The sequence below is a fragment of the Ambystoma mexicanum genome, chromosome 2q, assembly GCF_040938575.1.
Source record: "Ambystoma mexicanum isolate Mex_15411 chromosome 2q, UKY_AmexF1_1, whole genome shotgun sequence".
Lineage (NCBI taxonomy): Eukaryota > Metazoa > Chordata > Amphibia > Caudata > Ambystomatidae > Ambystoma > Ambystoma mexicanum.
Genome location: NC_090924.1, coordinates 427,956,243 through 427,977,520, shown reverse-complemented (window position 1 = coordinate 427,977,520; position 21,278 = coordinate 427,956,243). Strand labels below are relative to the sequence as shown.

Sequence of the window (21,278 nt, the reverse complement as noted above, 5' to 3'; positions counted from 1 at the left end):
GAGCCAATATCTCCTTCGAGATAGTTATGGTTTTTAGCCGTTACCGGTGAATCACTCAAATCTCGACAAGCCTTCGACGTTTTAACGTTGGGTCGAGATGGTCGAGTTGCCTCCTTACTACTGGACTTGGCCTTAGTATTTTCTGACTCTCCGGCGTCGTCCAAGGGAGCAACCGGGATCTGGCTCTTATGAGGTTTCTTTGAGGGGATCGGGCCGCATTCTCAAATACCTTCATGATTTGTTTCCTGAATTCTTTCCATTTTCTAGAAGAATCTGACTTAGTCAGAAATTTTACCATCTCGGTAGATGAGTCTGACGAAGAGGAAGGAGATCTATGTCTCCTCTTCATCATCTTAGAAAAAGACGAAGAACGTCTCAATCTACTTCTAGATCGAGATCTCCTCGATTGTTTATGCTTATCGGAGTCTCTCGACTCTCCGGACATACGATTCTTTTTTAGAAGCGGCCTTAGAAGAGGCCCTCGAAGCTTCCCGCCCCACCGCTAGTTTACCTTTTCGTTCGCGAAGAGCTTTCTCCGTCACCGATTGACAGGAGCCACAGTCGCTGGTCCAATGGGCCGAACCCAGGCACCAAAGGCAGACATGGTGAGGGTCAGTGACCGACATTTTGGAACCACAGTCGACACACTTTAAACCCTGTCTTAGGAGTGGAATGGGTTGAAGAAGACATTTTCTCTGAGGAAAATATGAAGCGCGCCGTTAACTCGATTCGAAGCTATCGGAAAAACAGAACTGAAGCCAACAGGCACGATACGAGCTACTTATACCACCGTCTAGGGACATCGACGCCACAACCTCGTGCACAGCGGCCTCTGCCGAAAGTCTTTTTTCCAAAACAGCAAAGCTAGTGAGATACGAATATCATAGATGAGGAATACGTGGGAGGACACAATTCATTCGAAAGTTGTTTTTCAGCCTGGCCTGCTACAGGAGAAGAGCTCCCAACCAGTTGGGAAAGAAGAAAGGAAGAAGAGGACAGCAGCTAAGAGCAATGTATTGAAATTCATTCAGTACTGGACACAAAGCTGTAAAATACATGAGTTATCTTTACGTCCCATCTGTACTTCTACCACAGTTCCTCATTCGCTCACCTTGGAGTTTAGCGGTCAAGGTTTGTCCTCAAATCTGTGGTTACAGGGTCATGTTGAATAGTCTGGTGAAGCATCAGAGCCAGCAGACCAGCTCGGTTTGTCATTGCCATGCGCACGTTGCGCTCCTGCTCAAACAGCTCATCCAGCTTGTACCACTGTGAAGACAAAACAAAAGCAAGCCAGTTTTATTATTACCTCATAATAAGTGAGCATATAGAGTGTTTAATTCTGGTTTATTGGTGTGAGATTTTAAATCAGACCTTTAAAAATGCTTCAATGTTGTCCAGTCAGTTGTTTTACTGTGCATTTTCTAGATTACAAAATGGAGGAAGCTTGTATGTTATTTACTTGTTGTTTTGATTCAGGACCAGTGTAAATCCTGATTTTAGCAATTCATAGTTATTATTGGCCTTTTATTATTCACATGTTGCGTGCATTTGGTTTGATATATGTTTATTTTCATAATATAAATTAATCTAGCCAGCACCGTTTCTATTTATAGAGGTCAACAGAATTATAATGAACCCAGGCCTCAAACTATGCACTAGACCCACAAATCAAGAGATTAAAGAAGTCACATCTCCTAAAAACTGGAAGCCTGATAAATGTTCTGGAAACCCTACTTTTATCACATTAAAGAAAAAGGTTGCTTGGGAATTAATCTGGGCATGGTCCACCTCGCCTTCAAGTGTTACATCAACATGTCCATTTGAATTATTAATGCAAACTGATGCTTACCACACGGACACGCTCCAGGTCCACCTCAGCACGTCGAAGTTTCTCCCAGCAGTAGTGACGGTTGCATTTTCTTTTAGGCACTCGGCAGAAGTCGCCGGTCAGTTCAAAGACATCCTTCACTAGTGGGCAGCCGCACACCTCATCCGATATAATCTGATAAGTGGGTAAAATAAGTCACAAGTAGCACTATAGTACTCCAAATCGTCTTTTCTTTAGCCACAAATTCTAGCAAACTAGATATTGTTGAATGCCCTGCTGTCTTTTCTGTAACTTGCTAATTCCCCCCCCTCCTCTCAACCAATAACTAGCTGCAAAACAAAAGAATCTAACAGGGTTTCCGCACACCTAGATGAAGCAAATTGTATTCTGTCTTTCGTAGGACTTTATAAAACTCTCCCCTTGGTATACAGTGCTACAACTTCTAGTATAGGCCTATACCACTCAAGATGTTGGTAGGGTGACAGACCAGCCAGGCTTATCTTAGGAGACAGAGAGGGCTGTAGGAAGGTATAAAGAACTTGTAACATACATATGGTCCAAAGAAACACTTCTACATCCCAATAGCTTGTTATGGAGAATTCTCAGATATGTGCCAATTCCCTTTTACCTTCGAGACCCCCAGCTCTTTTTGCTGGACTTTAGGACTTTTTAATTTCTAACCTGGAGAGTGAGAGACCTTTTTCCCATTCTCTCATGTATTTTTTCTGTGATTTGGGCACTGTTTCTTTTGACTTTGGAGTCTTATTGTTGGGGAGAATTCTCAGAATGTGCCAATTCCCTCTACCTTAGAGACCCCCAGCAACTTTGCTGGATTTTGAGGACTTGATTTTGCTAACTTGGAGAGAGTGAGACCCTTTTCCCATTCTCTTATGTGTTTTAATGTGATTTTGTACACTGTTTCTTTTGGTTGTGGAGTCTGACAAACTCCATAGGCATAATCTTTTACATTGTGTCACACATCACCTTCAGTGCACTGACACAGGGAAGTCTTTCAGATTTCCCAAAGGTTTAAATACCTTCTCTGGGATAAACTACTGTTTCCCAGAGCAGTAAAGGGAAATTGACTTTACTTACATTTGTAACTTTCTAGACCCAGCACACACTGTCTTACAATAGGGTGCTGGAGGGGTTACTTAGTATCCCCTTTGTCTAGATTCTCATGTAACATGTTTATGTTACCCTTTCCTCACTGAAAGGCTGGTGGCAGTGGTTTACTTTTTACTACCATTATGGGATTTTACCACGTGCTGCGTTCGCAGCCACGGTAAAGCACCTATGGTTGCCATTTTTGTCAAAATGGCCCGGTCATCTTTTTTCGCCATTTCTTTGTGGAAAGGTTCTTCTTGAGATTTACTCTGCGCGCCAAACCTGGTTTGGTCCCTTTGTTCATTTTGCCTTTGGTGGGATTCATGAGTCAAGCCCGCCTCTGGCTCCAGTATGTCTGGCAGGGGCAGGAAGTGAGGGAGGTGCCCGAAACTCCCTGTGCTTAATCCCCTTGGTTACAGGAATGCACCCAAAGGTGATTGGCCGGCTGGCTGTCTGGCAAGGACAGCCTCCCTGCTGTGTGATTGACAGCTAGGCTGGAATGAATGTGAGGAAGGCAGAGTTGACCACTGGACGAAGGAATCCGAAGAAGAACTTAGAAAAGACGCCTGCTGCAATTTATGGACCGTTGGTTTGCCCGGTGAAGCCCTGCTGCTGTGCTGATGCTCTGAATTCGCCTCGACTAGAGAAGTCCTGCAACAACGACTTCTCCCTTTGAGTTGGTGGGACCAATCAACTCCAAAGTAAGCCAGTCTGGACATCCTCTCGAAGCTGGTTGCATTTCCACTGCAGTTGCTGCTGGAACCGAAGACCAGGGAGAGGAACACCAGATTGTGTGCGTTTGCTTTTAAGTCGAACCCGAGCGCTAGGAAGATCCTCCGGACTTCCCTGTTGCAGGACTGACCAAGCCTAAGCCAAATAAACAGAGGGCTGGACCGCAGAAGCAAGGAAAGTCTGAAGTGGTATCTGAGAACCGCAGTGTTGCCATTTGCTGTCATTCGCAAGGAGCTGAAACACTTAAGGACCGATGAATTGAAGTTTGCCCATTGCTGCCGCTGACCGTCCCATTGCAGAGCAGGAGTCCCCAGGCATCCTCCCTCTTGTCCGCGCAGCTGAGGCCCAGGAACAACATAATTTGCAGAGCTGTACAGGATTTCTGATTTGTTTTTTTAAAAATCATTTTATTTATTGTTTCAAACAGAACAACTAGTTCATCACCTTCACTTAGCAATAAAAACAGATTGCAAAATTCATACCATTACTAAGAACAGTAAGAAATCTGGCAAAATTCATAAAAAGATAGAATTAACAACCAATGCAGAGCACAACTTTACAATCGTGTAATGAATCCACAACACGCAACAAACAAGACAAAACAACGCACAACCCACAACTCCAAACCTCCATGAAGACACCGCCCCACCCCAAGTATCAGACAATCAATATCGGACACTGTGCTTTCTAACAGTATAATCCGAGAGTAATGACCCTCTCTTCCCCGTCTGGATAACGTAACTTTTTCATAGTTTGACAAGGTTTGCACATCCAATAACCACTCCACCACTTTTGGCTTTTTTCTTGATTTCCAGACACGTAATATTTGTTTTGCCGCTAATACTAAAACTGTAACGATCCAATCCATTCTACCCCTGGCCCTCTCCCCGCTACCTCGATTAGATAATAAGATTGTCGAGGAGAAAGTACGTGGAAGCCTCTCCTCCACCACAATATCTAATCTACCCAATACATCAGACCAAAAGTCAGACACTCTTGAGCATTCCCACAGCATATGCATTAAGGATCTTCCGCTACATCCCCAAACCCAACAACACTCAGTATCTAAAAGCCCTAATCTAGCCATCTTAGACGGTGTCCAATATAATCTATAAAGTATCCTCTGCCTGATATATCGCAGCTGTAAATCCATTTTTGCTCGCACCCCAAGACGATTTAAATAGTTCCATTCATTCACAGGAATATCAGTACCAAGATCGTTCATCCAAGCCTGGCGAAGCTTATCCCACGCTTCCACATCCGTCCCTCCCATCGGCATCAACCTCATGTACGTGGAAACAGCACACGGGGCAGAGCGAAGAATCTCACACACTGAAGGCCTCTCTTTCATTACCTCATCCAACATTCTTGTCTTTTCTATTAAAAGGGTTTTCAAAGTCTCATAGCATTCTCTTTCCCTAGCCCCAATCCCAAAAGACGCTCTCTAACGGTCAAAGGGACCATTTTGCCACATAGCGAATTTTAAGAATGCCCCTACTAATCCAACTTTTCCAGCATAAGGGTCTATTCCCCAATTGCAACCCTACATTATGCCACAAAGACGCCTCATAATGCATCCAAATACTGTACACAGTATTCTGAATAAAGCCTTGTAACACCGTTCTAGTAGCGCACATAGTGGGTAGTATCGTCCCCGGATTTGGTATTTTTGTCATGGAGTACAAATCTCCAAGAGCATAAGGTGAAAATTGGGCACTCTCAATAATACGCCAATTGGGAACATAATTGCCCACTTCAGAGAAGTAATAAGTCGACTTTTTCAGAACAAAACCAGTGCAATAATTTAGCAGGTTTGGATACCTAAACCTTCCGTCCTTCACTGGACATAACAAAATGTATTTAGGTACCTTCGGCCTATTTCCCTCTCCCCAAAGAAATTCTTGAAAGACTGTCAACAGGAGAGATGACCTTTTTTGTGAATTTCAGAGGGATGGATTGTAGAACAGATAATCTTTGGCAAAAGCACCATTTCTATGGCATTAATCTTGGCCCCTACCCCAATCTTTAATTGGCCCCACTTCAATATGTTCCTTTTGATAACCTCAAATATAAATATTCTTGATAGATTAAACTCAACCATCCTTTTCAAGTCCCGAACCAGATAGATGCCCAGATATTTCGCTGCCCCCATTTCCCAGTGACAGTTCCAGGAGTCCAGAACACTACTTGGAGTACTAGCATCCAGAGGGAAGACTACTGTTTTCCCCCCAATTAATCTTATGGCCTGATAGCTGACCCACCTCTTCAAACATACATTTAAAGGATAGTTCCGGGACTTTTTTTTTATTGTCCCTACGATTCGGCCATGTGTTTTTAAGCATAAATCGGTAGATCGTAGAAAACTTTCCTATGGACCTTACCCGACTTTTCGTCCATTAACGCACTCGAAATCAGCCGCCATTTTGTGATAATCCTATCATTTCCCCCCATCGACCTGGCTCACCTGCGTTTGCGGCACTAAATCATATCCCCCGCCCCTGAGCATGACATCAGCAGACGCGTACCGCCCATTTCCCAACGCCAAAGCACGTTTCGTGTCAACAATCGCTGCGCCTCAGCTAATGAAGTGTCGCCATGGAAATGGCAGGACGCCTCTTTCCTCAATAAGTATAAACAAACTTTCACAACACACAGCAGCAGATTTTCGATTCCATTACTCTCTCTGTGTTACTTTGAGTATTCTGTGACTCGTTTCTGTGCTCTGGTCAGCTACCTTCGCCGCTTCTAGGCCTTGTGAACACCTGTACCATCTCTGTAAATTATTTTACTTTCTTTACCACACAATGGCTACAATAATGCCGTATATGTACGAGCCCGAGTACACCGAGGAGGAACTACTGGAAAGGCAAGCACGCGAAAACGATGGGGATTCGGACGGCAGTTGGGAGGACCAGTCAACGGATGAAGAGCCTGGACCATGTCGCATGGACGGCGTCTCCACCTGGTGCACGTGCAATCGGTGCGAGCTAATGCCAACTGAGGAGGAGAACTGCTGCTGCCGTGAAAATTCCGGGTGCTTGGCCTACATTTCGGAAGGCGAGCCAAGTCCGCAATGCATCACCGAGCTGCCAGAGTTCAGGGAAGCCTGCCTCTCACGGACCGTGTTGAGGATGATGATGGTGCTTATGCACGAACTCCGCGGCACTGTTCGTCCGCGTAATCCGAGTAACGAGTAAGTATACTCTGGTTGTGATGTCAGTGATGCCACTACTATTTCATGGTCGTCTCCCACATATAAAATTACATCTACATATCATTCGAACGCATGTAAATTGGTTCCATATTGTGCATTTTCTAGATAGAATTTTTTTCAAAGCAGAATGACATTTTTTACCTTCATCGACATTGATAAGAAAGTTTTGTCATTTTAATACCGTTTGCATCTTTCTTTTTCACCGGTGGTACAGGCTGGTGGCCTATCGTTGCTTCACTTGGTGGCTTCACGGGAGGCTCGGACACCGCGTTCGGAGAGTAATACCTGCCTGTGCGGTACTTGCCATTAGACAACATTTCCCCAGCGACAGTGGACAATACCGCAGATTTTCCCTGGATGTGCTGCAACCGGAACTTTACAATGTGTAATGTTTATTATTTATGTTCAATTGAAATTAAGATCTAAAATAAAACCCAACATATATTTTAACAATGGTTGTTTTGATTTTTTAAATGAATCTAGTGTGTCTCCATTGAATAGTCTTCCTGTGCCTTGTCTTGTCACACCACATGTCTCCGGCCATCATCCTCCCTCACGCTGGCCGCCCACCTTCAATCCACATAAGTGTGTCTCCATTCACGAGTCTTCCTGTGTCTTGTTTGCACGACCACCGCCCCAATCCACCCCCCCGCCCTATCAAAGGCAGTTCGCACCGGGGTACTTGCGCTGGCAAGCGGAGCTGTCAGGGAGCGATAAAGGCCAAGAGGTGCCAAAGACCATGTACACTTCAAAGTGGTCTATAGAGCATGGGTTGTTGTTCCCATGTCTACCTCCAGACCCCGTGTCTCCTGCCAAGCATCCCCCCTCACGCTGGACGCCCCCCTGCAATCCACATAAGTGTGTCTCCATTCACGAGTCTTCCTGTGTCTTGTCTGCACGACCACCGCCCCAATCCACCCCCCGCCCTATCAAAGGCAGTTCGCACCGGGGTACTTGCGCTGGCAAGTGGCGCTGTCAGGGAGCGATAAAGGCCAAGAGGTGCCAAAGACCATGTACACTTCAAAGTGGTCTATAGAGCATGGGTTGTTGTTCCCATGTCTACCTCCAGACCCCGTGTCTCCTGCCAAGCATCCCCCCTCACGCTGGATGCCCCCCTGCAAACCGCATAATGCCACGACATATTCACGTCATTCATTCACAAACACACCCCTGTTTCGAATTCTTTATAACCCACTTCATATTTCTAATGAGAACTTCTTTGCGCTTTGCTAGTCAACCCGTGAAGGTGCTGGTTATCTGCTCTTCGTCTCTGTGAACTTCCGTGACCACTTCGAGTTCGAGCAAACCCGTCAGTTTGCAACCTGTGAACTGCTCCCTGTTCTACGACAAGAAACTACTCTGATCCCTGCATCTAACTGTTTGTTCGTCAAGGTAAGGCCATGTACCATAATCATTTTGCGTCCAATTTTTTAATTTATATCTATTTGCTAGTAGTCATCAAATTGCATCCATGTTTTCTTTTCGTTCAAGACAGTACATGCAAGGAACTAGTCACATGTTCTGAGTTTAGTCAAATTATTTTTCTATTTTTTTAAAGTTATTCAAATACTTATCCGCATGTGAATAACGTGTATAGTTCCAAGAACCAAAACGAACCTTGCATTGAACCTTTTATGTGTCATTTAATTTTTTAACACATTGGTATTCATAGAGAATTGTTGATCTTTACTTTTCAGAACTTTCCACAATGCCTGCCTGTTCCATTGGCGGTTGCCCTTCGAAGACCCATAAAAAATCTGAAGGTACTATAATGCATGTTTTCCCTAAGACAATAGATCAGATAAGAGAATGGGTCCGATATTGCGGATATCCACCGTCTGAGCTTGAAAGTAGAGTCCTAGAAGTCTTTGCGGACAAGAGGGGTGATCGATACCGCATCTGCAGCAGGCACTTTAGCTCAGACATGTACACCACATCATTGCTAATAAAGAAGAACACACCGTGAGCAAAGCAAAAATTGCTCTCAACCGCTATTCCCACTCTATTCGTCCACATCCCTCCACTGGTGAGTCAAGTTTACGGATTTAGCTCTCGGCCTTGCGGTAGTGTGTAGCATTAGCTAACAATAATTTCCCCATTTATGTATCCACTCAATATGAAGGCGGAAGATTCTCCATCCGTGTCGTTATTGCAGTCATCAGCCACTTCAAGCGCCTATCGGGTAATCTTACTTAGCTATTCTGCCACTGACTTGTTTTAGGCATGTAAATCAATAGTTTTAATTTATCGTGTAATTATTTTACCTAATGGTACACCCTAGTACTCGTCCTCTAGTCTTTGTTTTCAGTTATAATTATTGTTATCCAAAATAATGCAAGTACTGTCTTTCAGGGAGATGCTGAGGAGTCCAACGCATTGACGACAACTGTTGAAGTCACTCAGATGCTCGAGGTACGTTTCCGGACAGTTCCATCGATGGAGATCATCAGATCTTGCATTCTTGTAGCGTGATTGTTACACACAATGTTTCTTTCGTTTTTAGCCATTGATATGTCCTTCTGTCGTCGCCCTCCTATGTGTCTTCTTTTTTCAATATTGTGTTCATTACTAATGAAAGTCCTATGTTTCAGGGAGTCGATGGAGCATTAGTCCAAGAAGAAGGGGGAGCATGCAGTTACGGGTCGGCGCAATGTTCTACAAGAACATCACCCCTAGTAGTTGATGCAGATCTCTGGGTGGTGACACTTCCAACGATCGAGCAAATCGAATCATATTTAGATATCCATTACTTATTTTAGACAACTGATCATTTGTGCAGGTCTATTTAGATGAGCCGTTGACGCCTGCACAAAGTTTATGTTCTTTTTAACAAAATAGAAAACCATACTAATGCAATTACTGTGTTTCAGGGAGTTGCTGAAGCGTCATCTTCAATAATATCATCAATGGAAGTCTATGCGGAGCCCGAGGTATGGATCTTGACAGTTCCATCTAACTAGATCAACAATGCGTGAATAATTGTCGTTTGAATGTTGTACACAATGCGTTCATTCGTGTTTTGCTATTGAGATGTACGTGGGTATTGGTCCCCAAGTACATTTTGTGTTTTCAATATTATTATAGATACTAATGAAAGTTCTATGTTTCAGGGAGTCGATGGAGCGTCAGTGCGTGATGGATGTGCTTATCATGAAAATATAGTCGTTGCAGCGCAAGAGGAAGTGGAGACATGCACACACGAGTCGGAGCAACAGCGTCCTGATGTTGAAGTTCGAGGCAAGAAAGTTTCAAAGAAAAGAAAGCAAAAGAAGGTTAGTGTCCTGGTCACTATATTATGTTGTTTTTCACTGTTAATAGTTCAATACTGTAAGTTGTGTTTAAACTGAACATCCCTTTTCCAATCTGTCCTCTAGTTGCGAGTGGGTGTACGAACTAGATCTACACAGACAGTGAAGCGAACGAGAGATGTTGCTTGTCAAACCTTTTGGCAGGGACTTGAGACTGGAGATGCATCGTGCCAATGGGAAGAATATGAAGTGATTGACAACGGAGCTATACCACCACCAGCCATTGATAGTGAATGTCCTCCTGGTAGTTCGGATGCAGTCGGAGATCAATTCACAGAATCCACACCCGCAAAAACTAAGACCGCAAGAAAGTTGAAGAAATTGTTTTATTCACCCATCGCCGGAGAAGGAACAGATGTTGCAATGGAAGAGAATGAAGTGGACGACAATGAAACACCATCAATATCACTGAACATAGCGGAAGACGATATCAGAGATTCTACCTTTCATGTGAGTGACATGTCCTCAACGTTACAGGCCGAACCAGCTGGGATGCAGAGTGACAGTATAAGGAAAGAGGCCAAATTCATTGTATTCGATAGTTGTTTGATTGATATTATTATTAGGATGAAATGTGGGCATTCGGTTGGTGGGGAAGTATGTGGGGAGCCATTGATTAATGTGACTCGTGCAATTCGAGGCACTAACCTTAAAATACATGCCACCTGTACAAAATATCCTTTCTCATGGTCTGCACAACCCATGCTGGGGCAACTGCCAGCAGGCAATCTCCTTTGTGCAGCGGCCGCACTTTTTAGTGGTTCAAGTTTTAAAAAGTTAGAGTATTTCTTTCAGTTTGTGGGAATCCATTTCATTGCGAAAACTCAGTTCTACAAATGCCAAATCGATTATCTATTTCCAGCCATTAGCGAAGCTTGGAGAATGGAAAAAATGTCTATTGATAGTACAATCGCGGGCAAACGGTTCAGGCTAGCCGGTGATGGACAGTGCGACAGCCCAGGATTTTCAGCCAAGTACTGCACCTACCACTTTCAGGACATGGAAAGTAATAAAATTGTGAGTTCGGTGGTCGTGCAGGTGTCACAAAGTACATCCTCAGTGGCCATGGAGAAAGTTGGCTTTGTAGCATCATTGCAAGAACTACAATCGCGGGGAATGGTGATCGACCTGATAGCCACGGACAGACACGTTTCAATTGCCAAGACAATGAGAGAAGAGTACAAAAATATAAATCACCAATTTGACGTATGGCATCTTGCAAAAACAATCAATAAAGAAATGTCGGCTGCAGGTAAAAAAAAAGATATGCAAGGTATTTCACAGTGGTCCAAGTCAATCAGCAACCATCTTTGGTGGAGCTCAAAAACATGTGGAGGGTCATTGGAAATTCTACTGGAAAAATGGCGGTCAGTAATGCTACACTGTAGCAACGTTCACCGCTGGACCACAAACCAACATTTCCACAATTGTGAACATGGCCATTTGTCCACAGAGGAGGCACGGAAGAAGAAGTGGTTGATTCCTTCATCACCCACTCACAAAGCCATTGAAAAGATTGTATTTGATAAAACTATAACAAGAGATTTGAGGGGACTCACGGAATTCTGCCACACAGGAGATTTGGAGGTGTTCCACAATATGTGCCTAAAGTACAGGCCAAAACGATTGCATTTTGGCATGGAGGGCATGATAAATCGGACTCTTCTAGCGGTCTTGGCACATAACCATAATGTTGGCCGTCAACAAAGTAGGACGACCAGAACTTTAGGGACGCTTCGCTACAATAAGGCCTTCACTAAAAGAAGTAAACAATGGGTGATCAAACCAGTGTTTCAGGATATGCAATATGAGTTTATTGAGAGACTTATTGTTGATGTCCTAGATAGGCACATACATGGAGTTGTGAACGAACCTGTGCAGGGGACGGGAATAGTTTCTTACCTGTAACTCCATTTCTCCAGCATTGGTATCTTTCATGGATTCACATGCTTTGAATATTCCCCGTCGTCAGGCTGGGAATCCCCGGTACATTATATAGACCCTTTCCCGTAGGAAAACTTTTTCGACGCTTATGCGTCCTATCCACCTCGTTTTGTATCATGCGTGCCCGTGCCGTCAGGACGTCATGATATAAATACAGGCCCCGCCCCCGCGCTCCCTCAGATTTCGGCCCCCAAAGTAGTGGGGGAACCGGTTTGCATGATCAGGGGAGGCAGGTGGGCGCATGTGAATCCATGAAAGATACCAATGCTGGAGAAATGGAGTTACAGGTAAGAAACTATTCCCTTCTCCAGCATTGGATCTTTCATGGATTCACATGCTTTGAATAGATTACATAGCAGTACTACCCCCAAGAGGAGGTGTGCATGCAAACCCCTATACATTCTTCGCAAAAGGCCGTTCCCTAAGATTATGTATACATCAGTAATAGTTTACATAGGGAAAAAACGGACCACATACAGTCATAAATTCCACAGGATGCCACCCCGCAGCCGGGGCTTACCTTACTGGAATAGGTGTCGAAGCACCGCCTGTCCCATCCGGGTGTCTTCGGCATGTTGCTGCGACAGGCAGTAATGGCGGGTAAAGGTGTGTGTAGTCGCCCAGGTAGCCGCCATGCAGATGTCCCCTAGAGGGACTCCGGCCCACAGTGCCGTCGACGATGCCGCTGCTCTAGTTGAATGAGCTCTTGGCCGTCGTAGAAGAGGCTTCCCTGCCTTGGAATGGCAGTACGAGATGGTAGATGACACCCATCTTGAAAGTCCTTGCTTTGAAATGGCTTTTCCTCTAGCACCCAACCCATAGGCCACAAACAGCTGTCTCGTTTCTCTGAACGGTTGCGTACGATGAAGATAAAACTTGAGAGCCCTTTTTACATCCAATGTGTGTAGCATGCGCTCCGCTCCCGAGCATGGCTCCGGAAAAAACGTAGGCAACACGATAGAAGAGTGTTTATGAAACACCGAAGGAGCTTTTGGTATGAACTGTGGGTTAGTGGCTAGGACTACCTTGGTCTTGAAAAATCGTAAGTATGGTGGGTCCACCATTAGAGCCTGAACTTCTGAGATACGTCGGGCTGAAGTGATGGCCACCAGGAAGGCCAATTTCCACGACAGAAACTTCAGAGACGATGATGACATTGGCTCAAACGGAGGTTTCATAAGAGACGTTAAGATCAGATTGAGGCTCCACTCCGGTGGAAATTTCTTCTCTGGAGGGAAACTCCGAAAGAGGCCTTTAAGGAAGTGCTTAATCAGGCGGTCGCTGAACAATGGTGCCGAGTGCCGTCGACGAGTAAACCTGGAAATGGCTGCTAGGTGTACTTTTATTGACGACACCGACAGGCCCATTTGAGCTAATAACAGCAAGTATGGAAGGAGCTGTTCCGGCCTAATCGATTGCGGGGCCAAACCTGGTTGATCCTCACACCATTGACAGAACCTTTTCCATTTGTACGCGTATGAGGCGTTTGTGGAAGGTGCTCTTGCCGCTTGCAGGATACGTCGACAGTCCTCCGGAATCGTTAGCCGACCAAATTCGGCGAAGTCAGGAGCCAGGCCGTCAACTTGAGGCTGTCCGGGTCGTGATGCCAAACGACACCCTCCTGTCGAGACAGAAGGTCGGGGGTCTTCTGGAATCTCATCGGTTCCGCCGCCGCTAAGTGTAGTAGGTCTGAAAACCACACTTGTCTGGCCCAGTATGGGGCCACCAGAATTACCCGACATGGGTACCTGAGGATCCATTGCAACGTCCTCCTGACAAGGGGAAAAGGAGGAAATGCGTACAGGAATTTGTTCGTCCATGGGAATGAGAACGCATCCCCCAGTGAGCCCTGCTGAGGCCATCTGCTTGCGTACTGATGGCATTTCTTGTTGTTCTTCGTTGCAAACAGGTCTATGGAAGGGTGTCCCCATTCCTTGAATACTTGTTGAAGTTGTTGGTCGTTCAGCACCCATTCGTGAACTTCGTTCATTTCTCTGCTGAGGGCATCGGCTTCCACGTTTTTCACTCCTGGTAGGTGAAATGCTAAGATTTGTATGTTGTGTTGAAGGGCCCAATGCCAGATTTTCTGTGCCTCTGTCGATAGGGACCTGGAACGTGTCCCTCCTTGTTTCCTCAAGTAGAACATCGTAGTGGTGTTGTCCGTCATGACACGCACCACCGAGTCCCTCAGTTGCGGAAGAAAAGACTTCAGAGCCCATCGCACTGCTCTCAGTTCTAGCAGGTTGATATGCAGGGAGGACTCCTGCAAAGACCACTGGCCTTGTACCTGTAACATATCCAGATGAGCTCCCCATCCGCTCAGCGATGCATCCGTCACCACCGTCTTTTGGAACTCTGGTTCCAGTAGAGGCATCCCTCTCGTTAGGTGAGTAGACACTTTCCACCAGCCGAGTGCTTGAACTAGTTGTTCGTCGACGACCAGTCTGTCGGACCAGCGACCTCTGCTCTGTGCCCAACGGTCCGCTAGAAATTCCTGGCAAGGCCTCATAAACAGACGGCAGTTGTTTATTAACGGAATGCAGGACGACATGGTCCCTAGCAGGGACATGTACTTGCGCACAGAGACTCTGGTACCGCCGCTCCATTCCGACGCCTTGTTTTGAAGTTTCTGAATTCTTTCGCTGGATGGTTTCACCAGGCTTGTGTGCGTATGAAACTCCGCTCCTAGAAAGACCAAGGTCCTCGAAGGCTCTACTGAGGACTTGTTGAAGTTTATTGCGAAGCCCAGTTCCTGTAAGATGGACATTGTGGCTCGTAGACTGTCTCGTGTTTGTTCCTTGGATGACCCTCTGATTAGCCAGTCGTCTAGATATGGATAGACATGATGACCATCCTTCCTTAAATGGGCCGCTATAGGGGCCAAGCACTTGGTGAACGTCCTGGGGGAGGACTTGAGCCCGAACGGGAGGACCTTGAACTGAAAATGCTTTCTCCCGACGACGAATCTTAAATATCTCCTGTGTCGTGGGCGTATTGGGATGTGAAAATAAGCATCCTGAAGGTCTAGTGAAGAGAGATAGTCCATGGGTTGCACCGATCTGATAACCTCTTGGAGTTTTAGCATTTTGAATTTTTGGCTCTTTAGCCACTTGTTGAGTACCCTCAGGTCGAGAATGGGCCTCCATTTGCCGTTTGGCTTTTTGACAACAAAGAACCTGGAATAAACTCCTTGGCCTTCCTGTGCCACAGGAACTCTCTCTACCGCCCCTTTTCGCAACATAAGCTCCGCCTCTTGTCGTAGGATTTGGAGGTGGGGCTGTGTCGAGAATAAAGGAGGAAGACGCGGAGGCTTGTCTTTGAATTGCAGCGCATGACCCATGCGAATCGTGTCTAGGACCCATCGATCTTTGGTGATGCATTTCCATCGGTCGAAGTGATGAGAGACTCGACCCCCCAGGACGTTCCGAAGGCCGTCATTGGTTGCTGGTTTGCTTGTTCTTCGTTGACGACGGACCTGAGCCTCGCCGCCTGGAGGCTTGATAGTCCCTGCTTCCACGTGCCGACTGGGACGCTCGTCTGAACCCTTGTGAAGAGTACGAGGGCCTGTTAAATCCACGGTCCCTCGAGGCTCCAAAGCGGGAGTTTCCAGAAGCACCTCTGAAAGGGCGAAAAGAGCGAAAATTTCTACCCGTTTGAAGGGCGCCGAGGGACCTAGCAGTATCCGTGTCTTCTTTCATCCCTTTCAGCGCTTCATCAACCTTTTCGCCAAACAGGTGCTCCCCTTCGCATGGCATGTCCAGGACTTTGTACTGTACTTCAGGACGGAAAGTAGTACATTTGAGCCACGCTTGTCGACGAAGCACTACTCCATGGTTGATTTGTTTGAAACCAGACTCTGCTAGGTCCACTGCGATATTAATAGCGTGGTTCGAGGCCTCCTCGCCGTCCCGCACCAGTAACATAGCTGCTTTTCGGTGTTCGTCTGGCAGGTGTTCTAGGATAGGGGCTAATTTGTGCCACATTTCCCTATCATATCGTGACACGATCGCTAAGGAATTGGCTGCTCTTACTGTCGTCGCTCCGACCGAGAGCACCTTCTTTCCAAATGCGTCCTGCCTCCTAGCCTCGCTTTCCGGTGGCGTTGAACATTTTTGCTGGACCCTGGCCTTCCTAGCTGCTGCCGCCGACACCACCGAGTCAGACAAAGGCTGTGATGTTAGACATTTTTGGAGTGGACTCCGGAGCTTTAAACTTTTTCTCGATCCGTCCCTTTATGGCTGGTTCCGAGAACGGATGGCGCATCGTTTTGAGACCTTCTTGCCACACGTGGTCAAGGATTGGGATGGCAAATACCGATTTTCTCCTTTGACCCATATGGTCAAAAAGGAAACAGTCTTTCCTCTGCTCCTCAGGAATCAAGCCGAATTCGGAACACGCTTTCCCCATCATTGCATGGAAGGATCCCACATCATCAGGGGGAGATGGCTGTGTCTGACTCCTCGTAGACTCCAATTCTACATCCGAATTCCATGTCGGGTCCCTCGACGGTGACAGGGAGATGTCTGACCCAGAGTCATCATGTATAGAGTCGGACTCCGACAACTCACCCTCCTCCTGAGCTCGAGGACGATCTTTTACCGCCTGGGGAGCCGATGGGTGATTCGTCGACGAGCGAGCCGTACAAGTTTGCTCGTCGATGGAAGGTACAGACAGAAGTGACGATGACGTCCCAGGTTGAGGGAACTGGGTATCCAGCCGCTGTAGTAGCTTCTGAAGAGTATTAAGCACATCCAGAGACAAAACTGTCTGGGGGTTCAGCAACGTGGATGATATAGGTACCATACCCCCGCTCGCACTCGTCGCCGTCGTCGTCGACGTGGAAGGCCGTAAGCCTAAATCCAATGGCTGCAGAACCATGTCACCTTCCCCTTCCGCCGAGCAGGCCGTGTCTGGCTGCAGTAAGACCTCAGGGGGGATCGGGTCATAGACCTCAGGCAGCCAAGCCATAGACTGAGTTTCCGTCGACGAAGGAATCCCAACCGCTGCTGCTTGAACGGTAATAGGCATCGTCAATGACACCGAGGTCGACGAGGAAGTCGTCGTCGTCGAGCCTTTAGACTTCGTTGTCGATTTTGATGCCGACTTCCCGGCTGAAGCTTCTCGACTCACGGAAGACCTGGGACGGTCCCCTGAGGAGGATTTAGACAGCGCCAGCCTCTCCGTCTTAGATGATGAGGAGGAGGAGGGCTTTTTATGAGATGAGGAGGATCCAGCATGTTTCCCCTTATGCTTGTCCTCAGGGCGAATTTCTGCTGGCCGCACCTTCTTCGATGGAGGCTCCGACTTGCTCCTGGAGGCCGTGGAGCCAACTTCCGAAGCCGGGTAGGCACCCGCTCCGTCATTAAGCCAGTCGACCAGCCTTCTTTTACGGTCCTTAAGGGTTTTTTGGGAGAAACCCTGGCATATCTCACATGTATCCGCCGTGTGGTGCGGGTGGAGACAGTAGATACAGTCCATGTGGCCGTCTCCTTCATAAACCTTTTTGAGGCCACAGGTTGCACATGGGCGAAATAACGCCTTTCCAGACATAATTCTCCAGATTTGAACTTCGCTTACGCGAAACAGACAAAAAAAAACAATCTAGTTATCACTAGTAGTAACACGAAGATCCCACTGCTTTGAAAGACGGTTGAAATCTGAGGGAGCGCGGGGGCGGGGCCTGTATTTATATCATGACGTCCTGACGGCACGGGCACGCATGATACAAAACGAGGTGGATAGGACGCATAAGCGTCGAAAAAGTTTTCCTACGGGAAAGGGTCTATATAATGTACCGGGGATTCCCAGCCTGACGACGGGGAATATTCAAAGCATGTGAATCCATGAAAGATCCAATGCTGGAGAAAACTGCATTGCCACCCAACATTGCCTCTGTTCCATGTCCACCTAAAGCAGAGCTCATTGAGAAATACACATCACGGTTTAAATGATTGTAATTTGATTGTCTGTTCTCTCGAGTCTCCTCATGTTGCAGGCCCATTGAATATGTGTATCTATGTAATGTGTAAATAAAAGTGATTGCTCAGTGTACATGCAATGTGTCTCTCCACCGTTGCCCCTCCCTTCACCGTGCAGTTGTGCGAACCACCCGGGTGTCACCTGTGACTTTGCTCTGGAGTCTCCTCATGGCCCAGGCCCATTGAATATGTGTAGCTATGTATTGTGTAAATAAAAGTGATTGCTCAATGTACATGCAATGTGTCTATCCAACCTTGTTCATTTGCGCATTAAATTAAACCAAACAGTAATATAAATCATTTTTCAAAAAATATAGAATGTCTCCGTATTTATGGTTCTCTGGGGCTGCAAATGCACGCAGACAAAATGCAAAGATGGAGTGTAAATTTCAAGTCCTGTGAGATGGCCTTACACTGAATGTAGCTAACTAGGAATGTGTGCTCGTTCAAAGTGAAGGTCAGCTGCTTTGATTTTTTGCTCGGGTGCCGGAATGGCCCACGACTCAGTATAAGGTTCTATTGTTATTTGACCTTGACAGGCCGGGACCATCCCGAAAGACTTCTTTTTGGGGGTGTGGTGCAATAACGTAAACGATAATGAATATAATTTCAGAAACGAAAGCCATTTAATGTTCGTTCATTAGAAGAAATAACGTCGGCATAGAAGGAGTGGTATTTCGGGGCTGCCCTACGCACAGACACAATGGAAAATGCAAATATAATGTAAGTAACTCTTTAGATGAGTTTATACCGCAATTTAATTACTATACAGTAGCTTTAAAGACGGGTTAAGTTGTACTTGTTCGTTCTATGTGGCATATTGTTTTGTACCGCGCCCTATCTTGAGGAGAACCATCTCCTTTTACGGAAGCACCTCAAAACCTTCCTCTTTGCTTCTGCTTTCTCTCTCCCTCTCCCCTGCTACAACTGGTCCACTGTCTGCGACCTCGGTCCTGGGCCCTTCCACTCTCCACCTGCACTGCCTCCCTGTCAACCCCTGCACTGGGGGACTGTCTCAGTATCCTACAGCCCCCCTTTCCCAGCACTTGTTCTGCACTTACCTTGCACTCGCCACCAGCTGTCCCTATGTATTTATTATTTTATGCTAATTACCTTGTACTCCACTTCCCCCCTCCCCTTCCCCTTGCACTTTTACCTTCCCCTACCCCTGCACTTGCGCAATCTGAATGACACCTGGCCTAGTAGGATAGTTGTCTGTCTTCTCCTTGATCCCCCCCTCCCTGCCTCGCCACGCCTTGAAACACTTGTGTATAGGCGCGTTGCAAATGCCATATTATATCATATCAGTGACGAAGTGGTCCACTGGCGCTCAGGCGGCTCTGAAAAAGGCAGAGGAGAGGGGGTGGGTTACTGGAAATGACATAATACCCAGTTGCACTGTCCTAGCTATGAAATAATTTCCCGACCTAATATATAAAATGAATAATTTTAATAAAGATCTGATGGTGAGACTAATTTCATTTTTTATGTTTTTAAAACAGGTACATCCTTCATTATTGTATGTGTCACGAGTACCAGACACCGGCGGATGGCTTTTACAACCGCCAGTTGCTTCTCCGTGTGAACAACGTTACCACCCTGACCATTTTATGGGACGATCGCCAAGTACAAGTATGCCCTAACGCGGTACTAATGGCTAGATGCAACATACATACCGTTGTGGTGGCCTAGTGCCTCGTTGTTGGAACAGCCATGCGATTATCAGTGCGACCGAAGAGCTTATTTTATCGTAAACCAACACCCTGTGTACTGCACACGAACATCGCTTGCTTCAAGACAAACTATTTTGGATCGAGAGCAAAGAAAAATGCAAATCGCTGAATATTCTCTAAACATTTGATGTCAAATAAATGTACTTTACCAAATTTACAATCTTGCGGTTTGATTTAAAAGTACAGTTTCATATTCCGAATTGTGGCGCGCTGTGTTGTGAGCTGATCTGTGTTGGTTTCCGGGTTCTGTGTGGAGTCGCGTAGAAGACGCCTGGGCGCATTTGCCTACGCAGCACAGTCACGTCACGGATAGAGGCGGGGAATATGAATGTTTTGATAGTCTGTTTCAGGGGCGGGGGATATGATTTAGTGCCGCAAACGCAGGTGAGCCAGGTCGATGGGGGGAAATGATAGGATTATCACAAAATGGCGGCTGATTTCGAGTGCGTTAATGGACGAAAAGTCGGGTAAGGTCCATAGGAAAGTTTTCTACGATCTACCGATTTATGCTTAAAAACACATGGCCGAATCGTAGGGACAATAAAAAAAAAGTCCCGGAACTATCCTTTAAGTCTCTCACATCCCTATGCTGAATAAGCTATACCAATAGTCATGTCATCGGCGTAACACAAAACTTTCACCTCACTATCCCCAAACCGAAGGCCATGAAGACTATGCTCCCGTTTAGGTTAATAAAATGAGGGGTTCCAATGCCAGATTAAACAGGTATGGAGACAACGGGCATCCCTGCCTAGTCCCCCTAGACAATAAGAATGAGGAGGACATGAAACCATTCACCCACATCTTCACGCTAATATTGGAGTTCAATGTTTTAATGGCATTAATGAAAGTATCACCGAATCCCATTCTCGTAAGAGTTTGATATAGAAAGGACCAATTAACCCTATCAAAAGCCTTCTCCGCGTCCATAAAAATTAACAAGGTATCATGTGAACCATTAGATTTGGTAAAAACGTATAAACCCTCACATTTACTGAGAAACTGTCCAACCTTTGTCCTTGCCTAACCTTTCCTTTCTGCAGCCTCAGAATCTGCAAAGTTTACTAGTGTGATATATAAATGCCATTACTGTCCTTGTGATTGAAGTCACCTCAGGGTGTAGGAATTGTGTAAGAAGCATATCCAAAGATTATCCACCAACTTGTTTTGATTCTGAAAATTAATTTAAAGTATATTTACATTGCTACAACGAATTGCCTTTTTAAAGAACACTTATTTAAAAATGTATGTTCATTAAATAATTATTAATAACTGAAACCTTAAGTATAAGTGTTACTTGGCTACTTGTATTTACAGATTTCATTTGTATAGCTCTACAGCTCACATTTACCCCTCTTGAGATAGACCTAGCTGCTCACACTACCAACTTGTGTAGTCCAGACCTGTGGATTACCAAATACCAAGCAGATAAGT

The 21,278-nt window shown here is 45.9% G+C and overlaps 1 protein-coding gene across 3 annotated transcripts in view; it reads right to left on the bottom strand.

Annotated features, from left to right (window-relative positions):
- The window catches only part of CXXC1 (CXXC finger protein 1), a 799,643-nt gene that overhangs the window by 67,923 nt on the left and 710,442 nt on the right, over positions 1-21,278 (bottom strand). For all 3 annotated transcript variants that reach the window (XM_069647456.1, XM_069647457.1, XM_069647458.1), the window contains 2 exons: positions 1,850-2,002; positions 1,112-1,266 (listed from right to left, as the gene is read on the bottom strand). In XM_069647456.1, coding sequence (XP_069503557.1) covers positions 1,120-1,266; positions 1,850-2,002 — 300 coding nt within the window. In that variant the 3' untranslated portion in view covers positions 1,112-1,119. The remainder of the gene's footprint in view (positions 1-1,111; positions 1,267-1,849; positions 2,003-21,278) is intronic.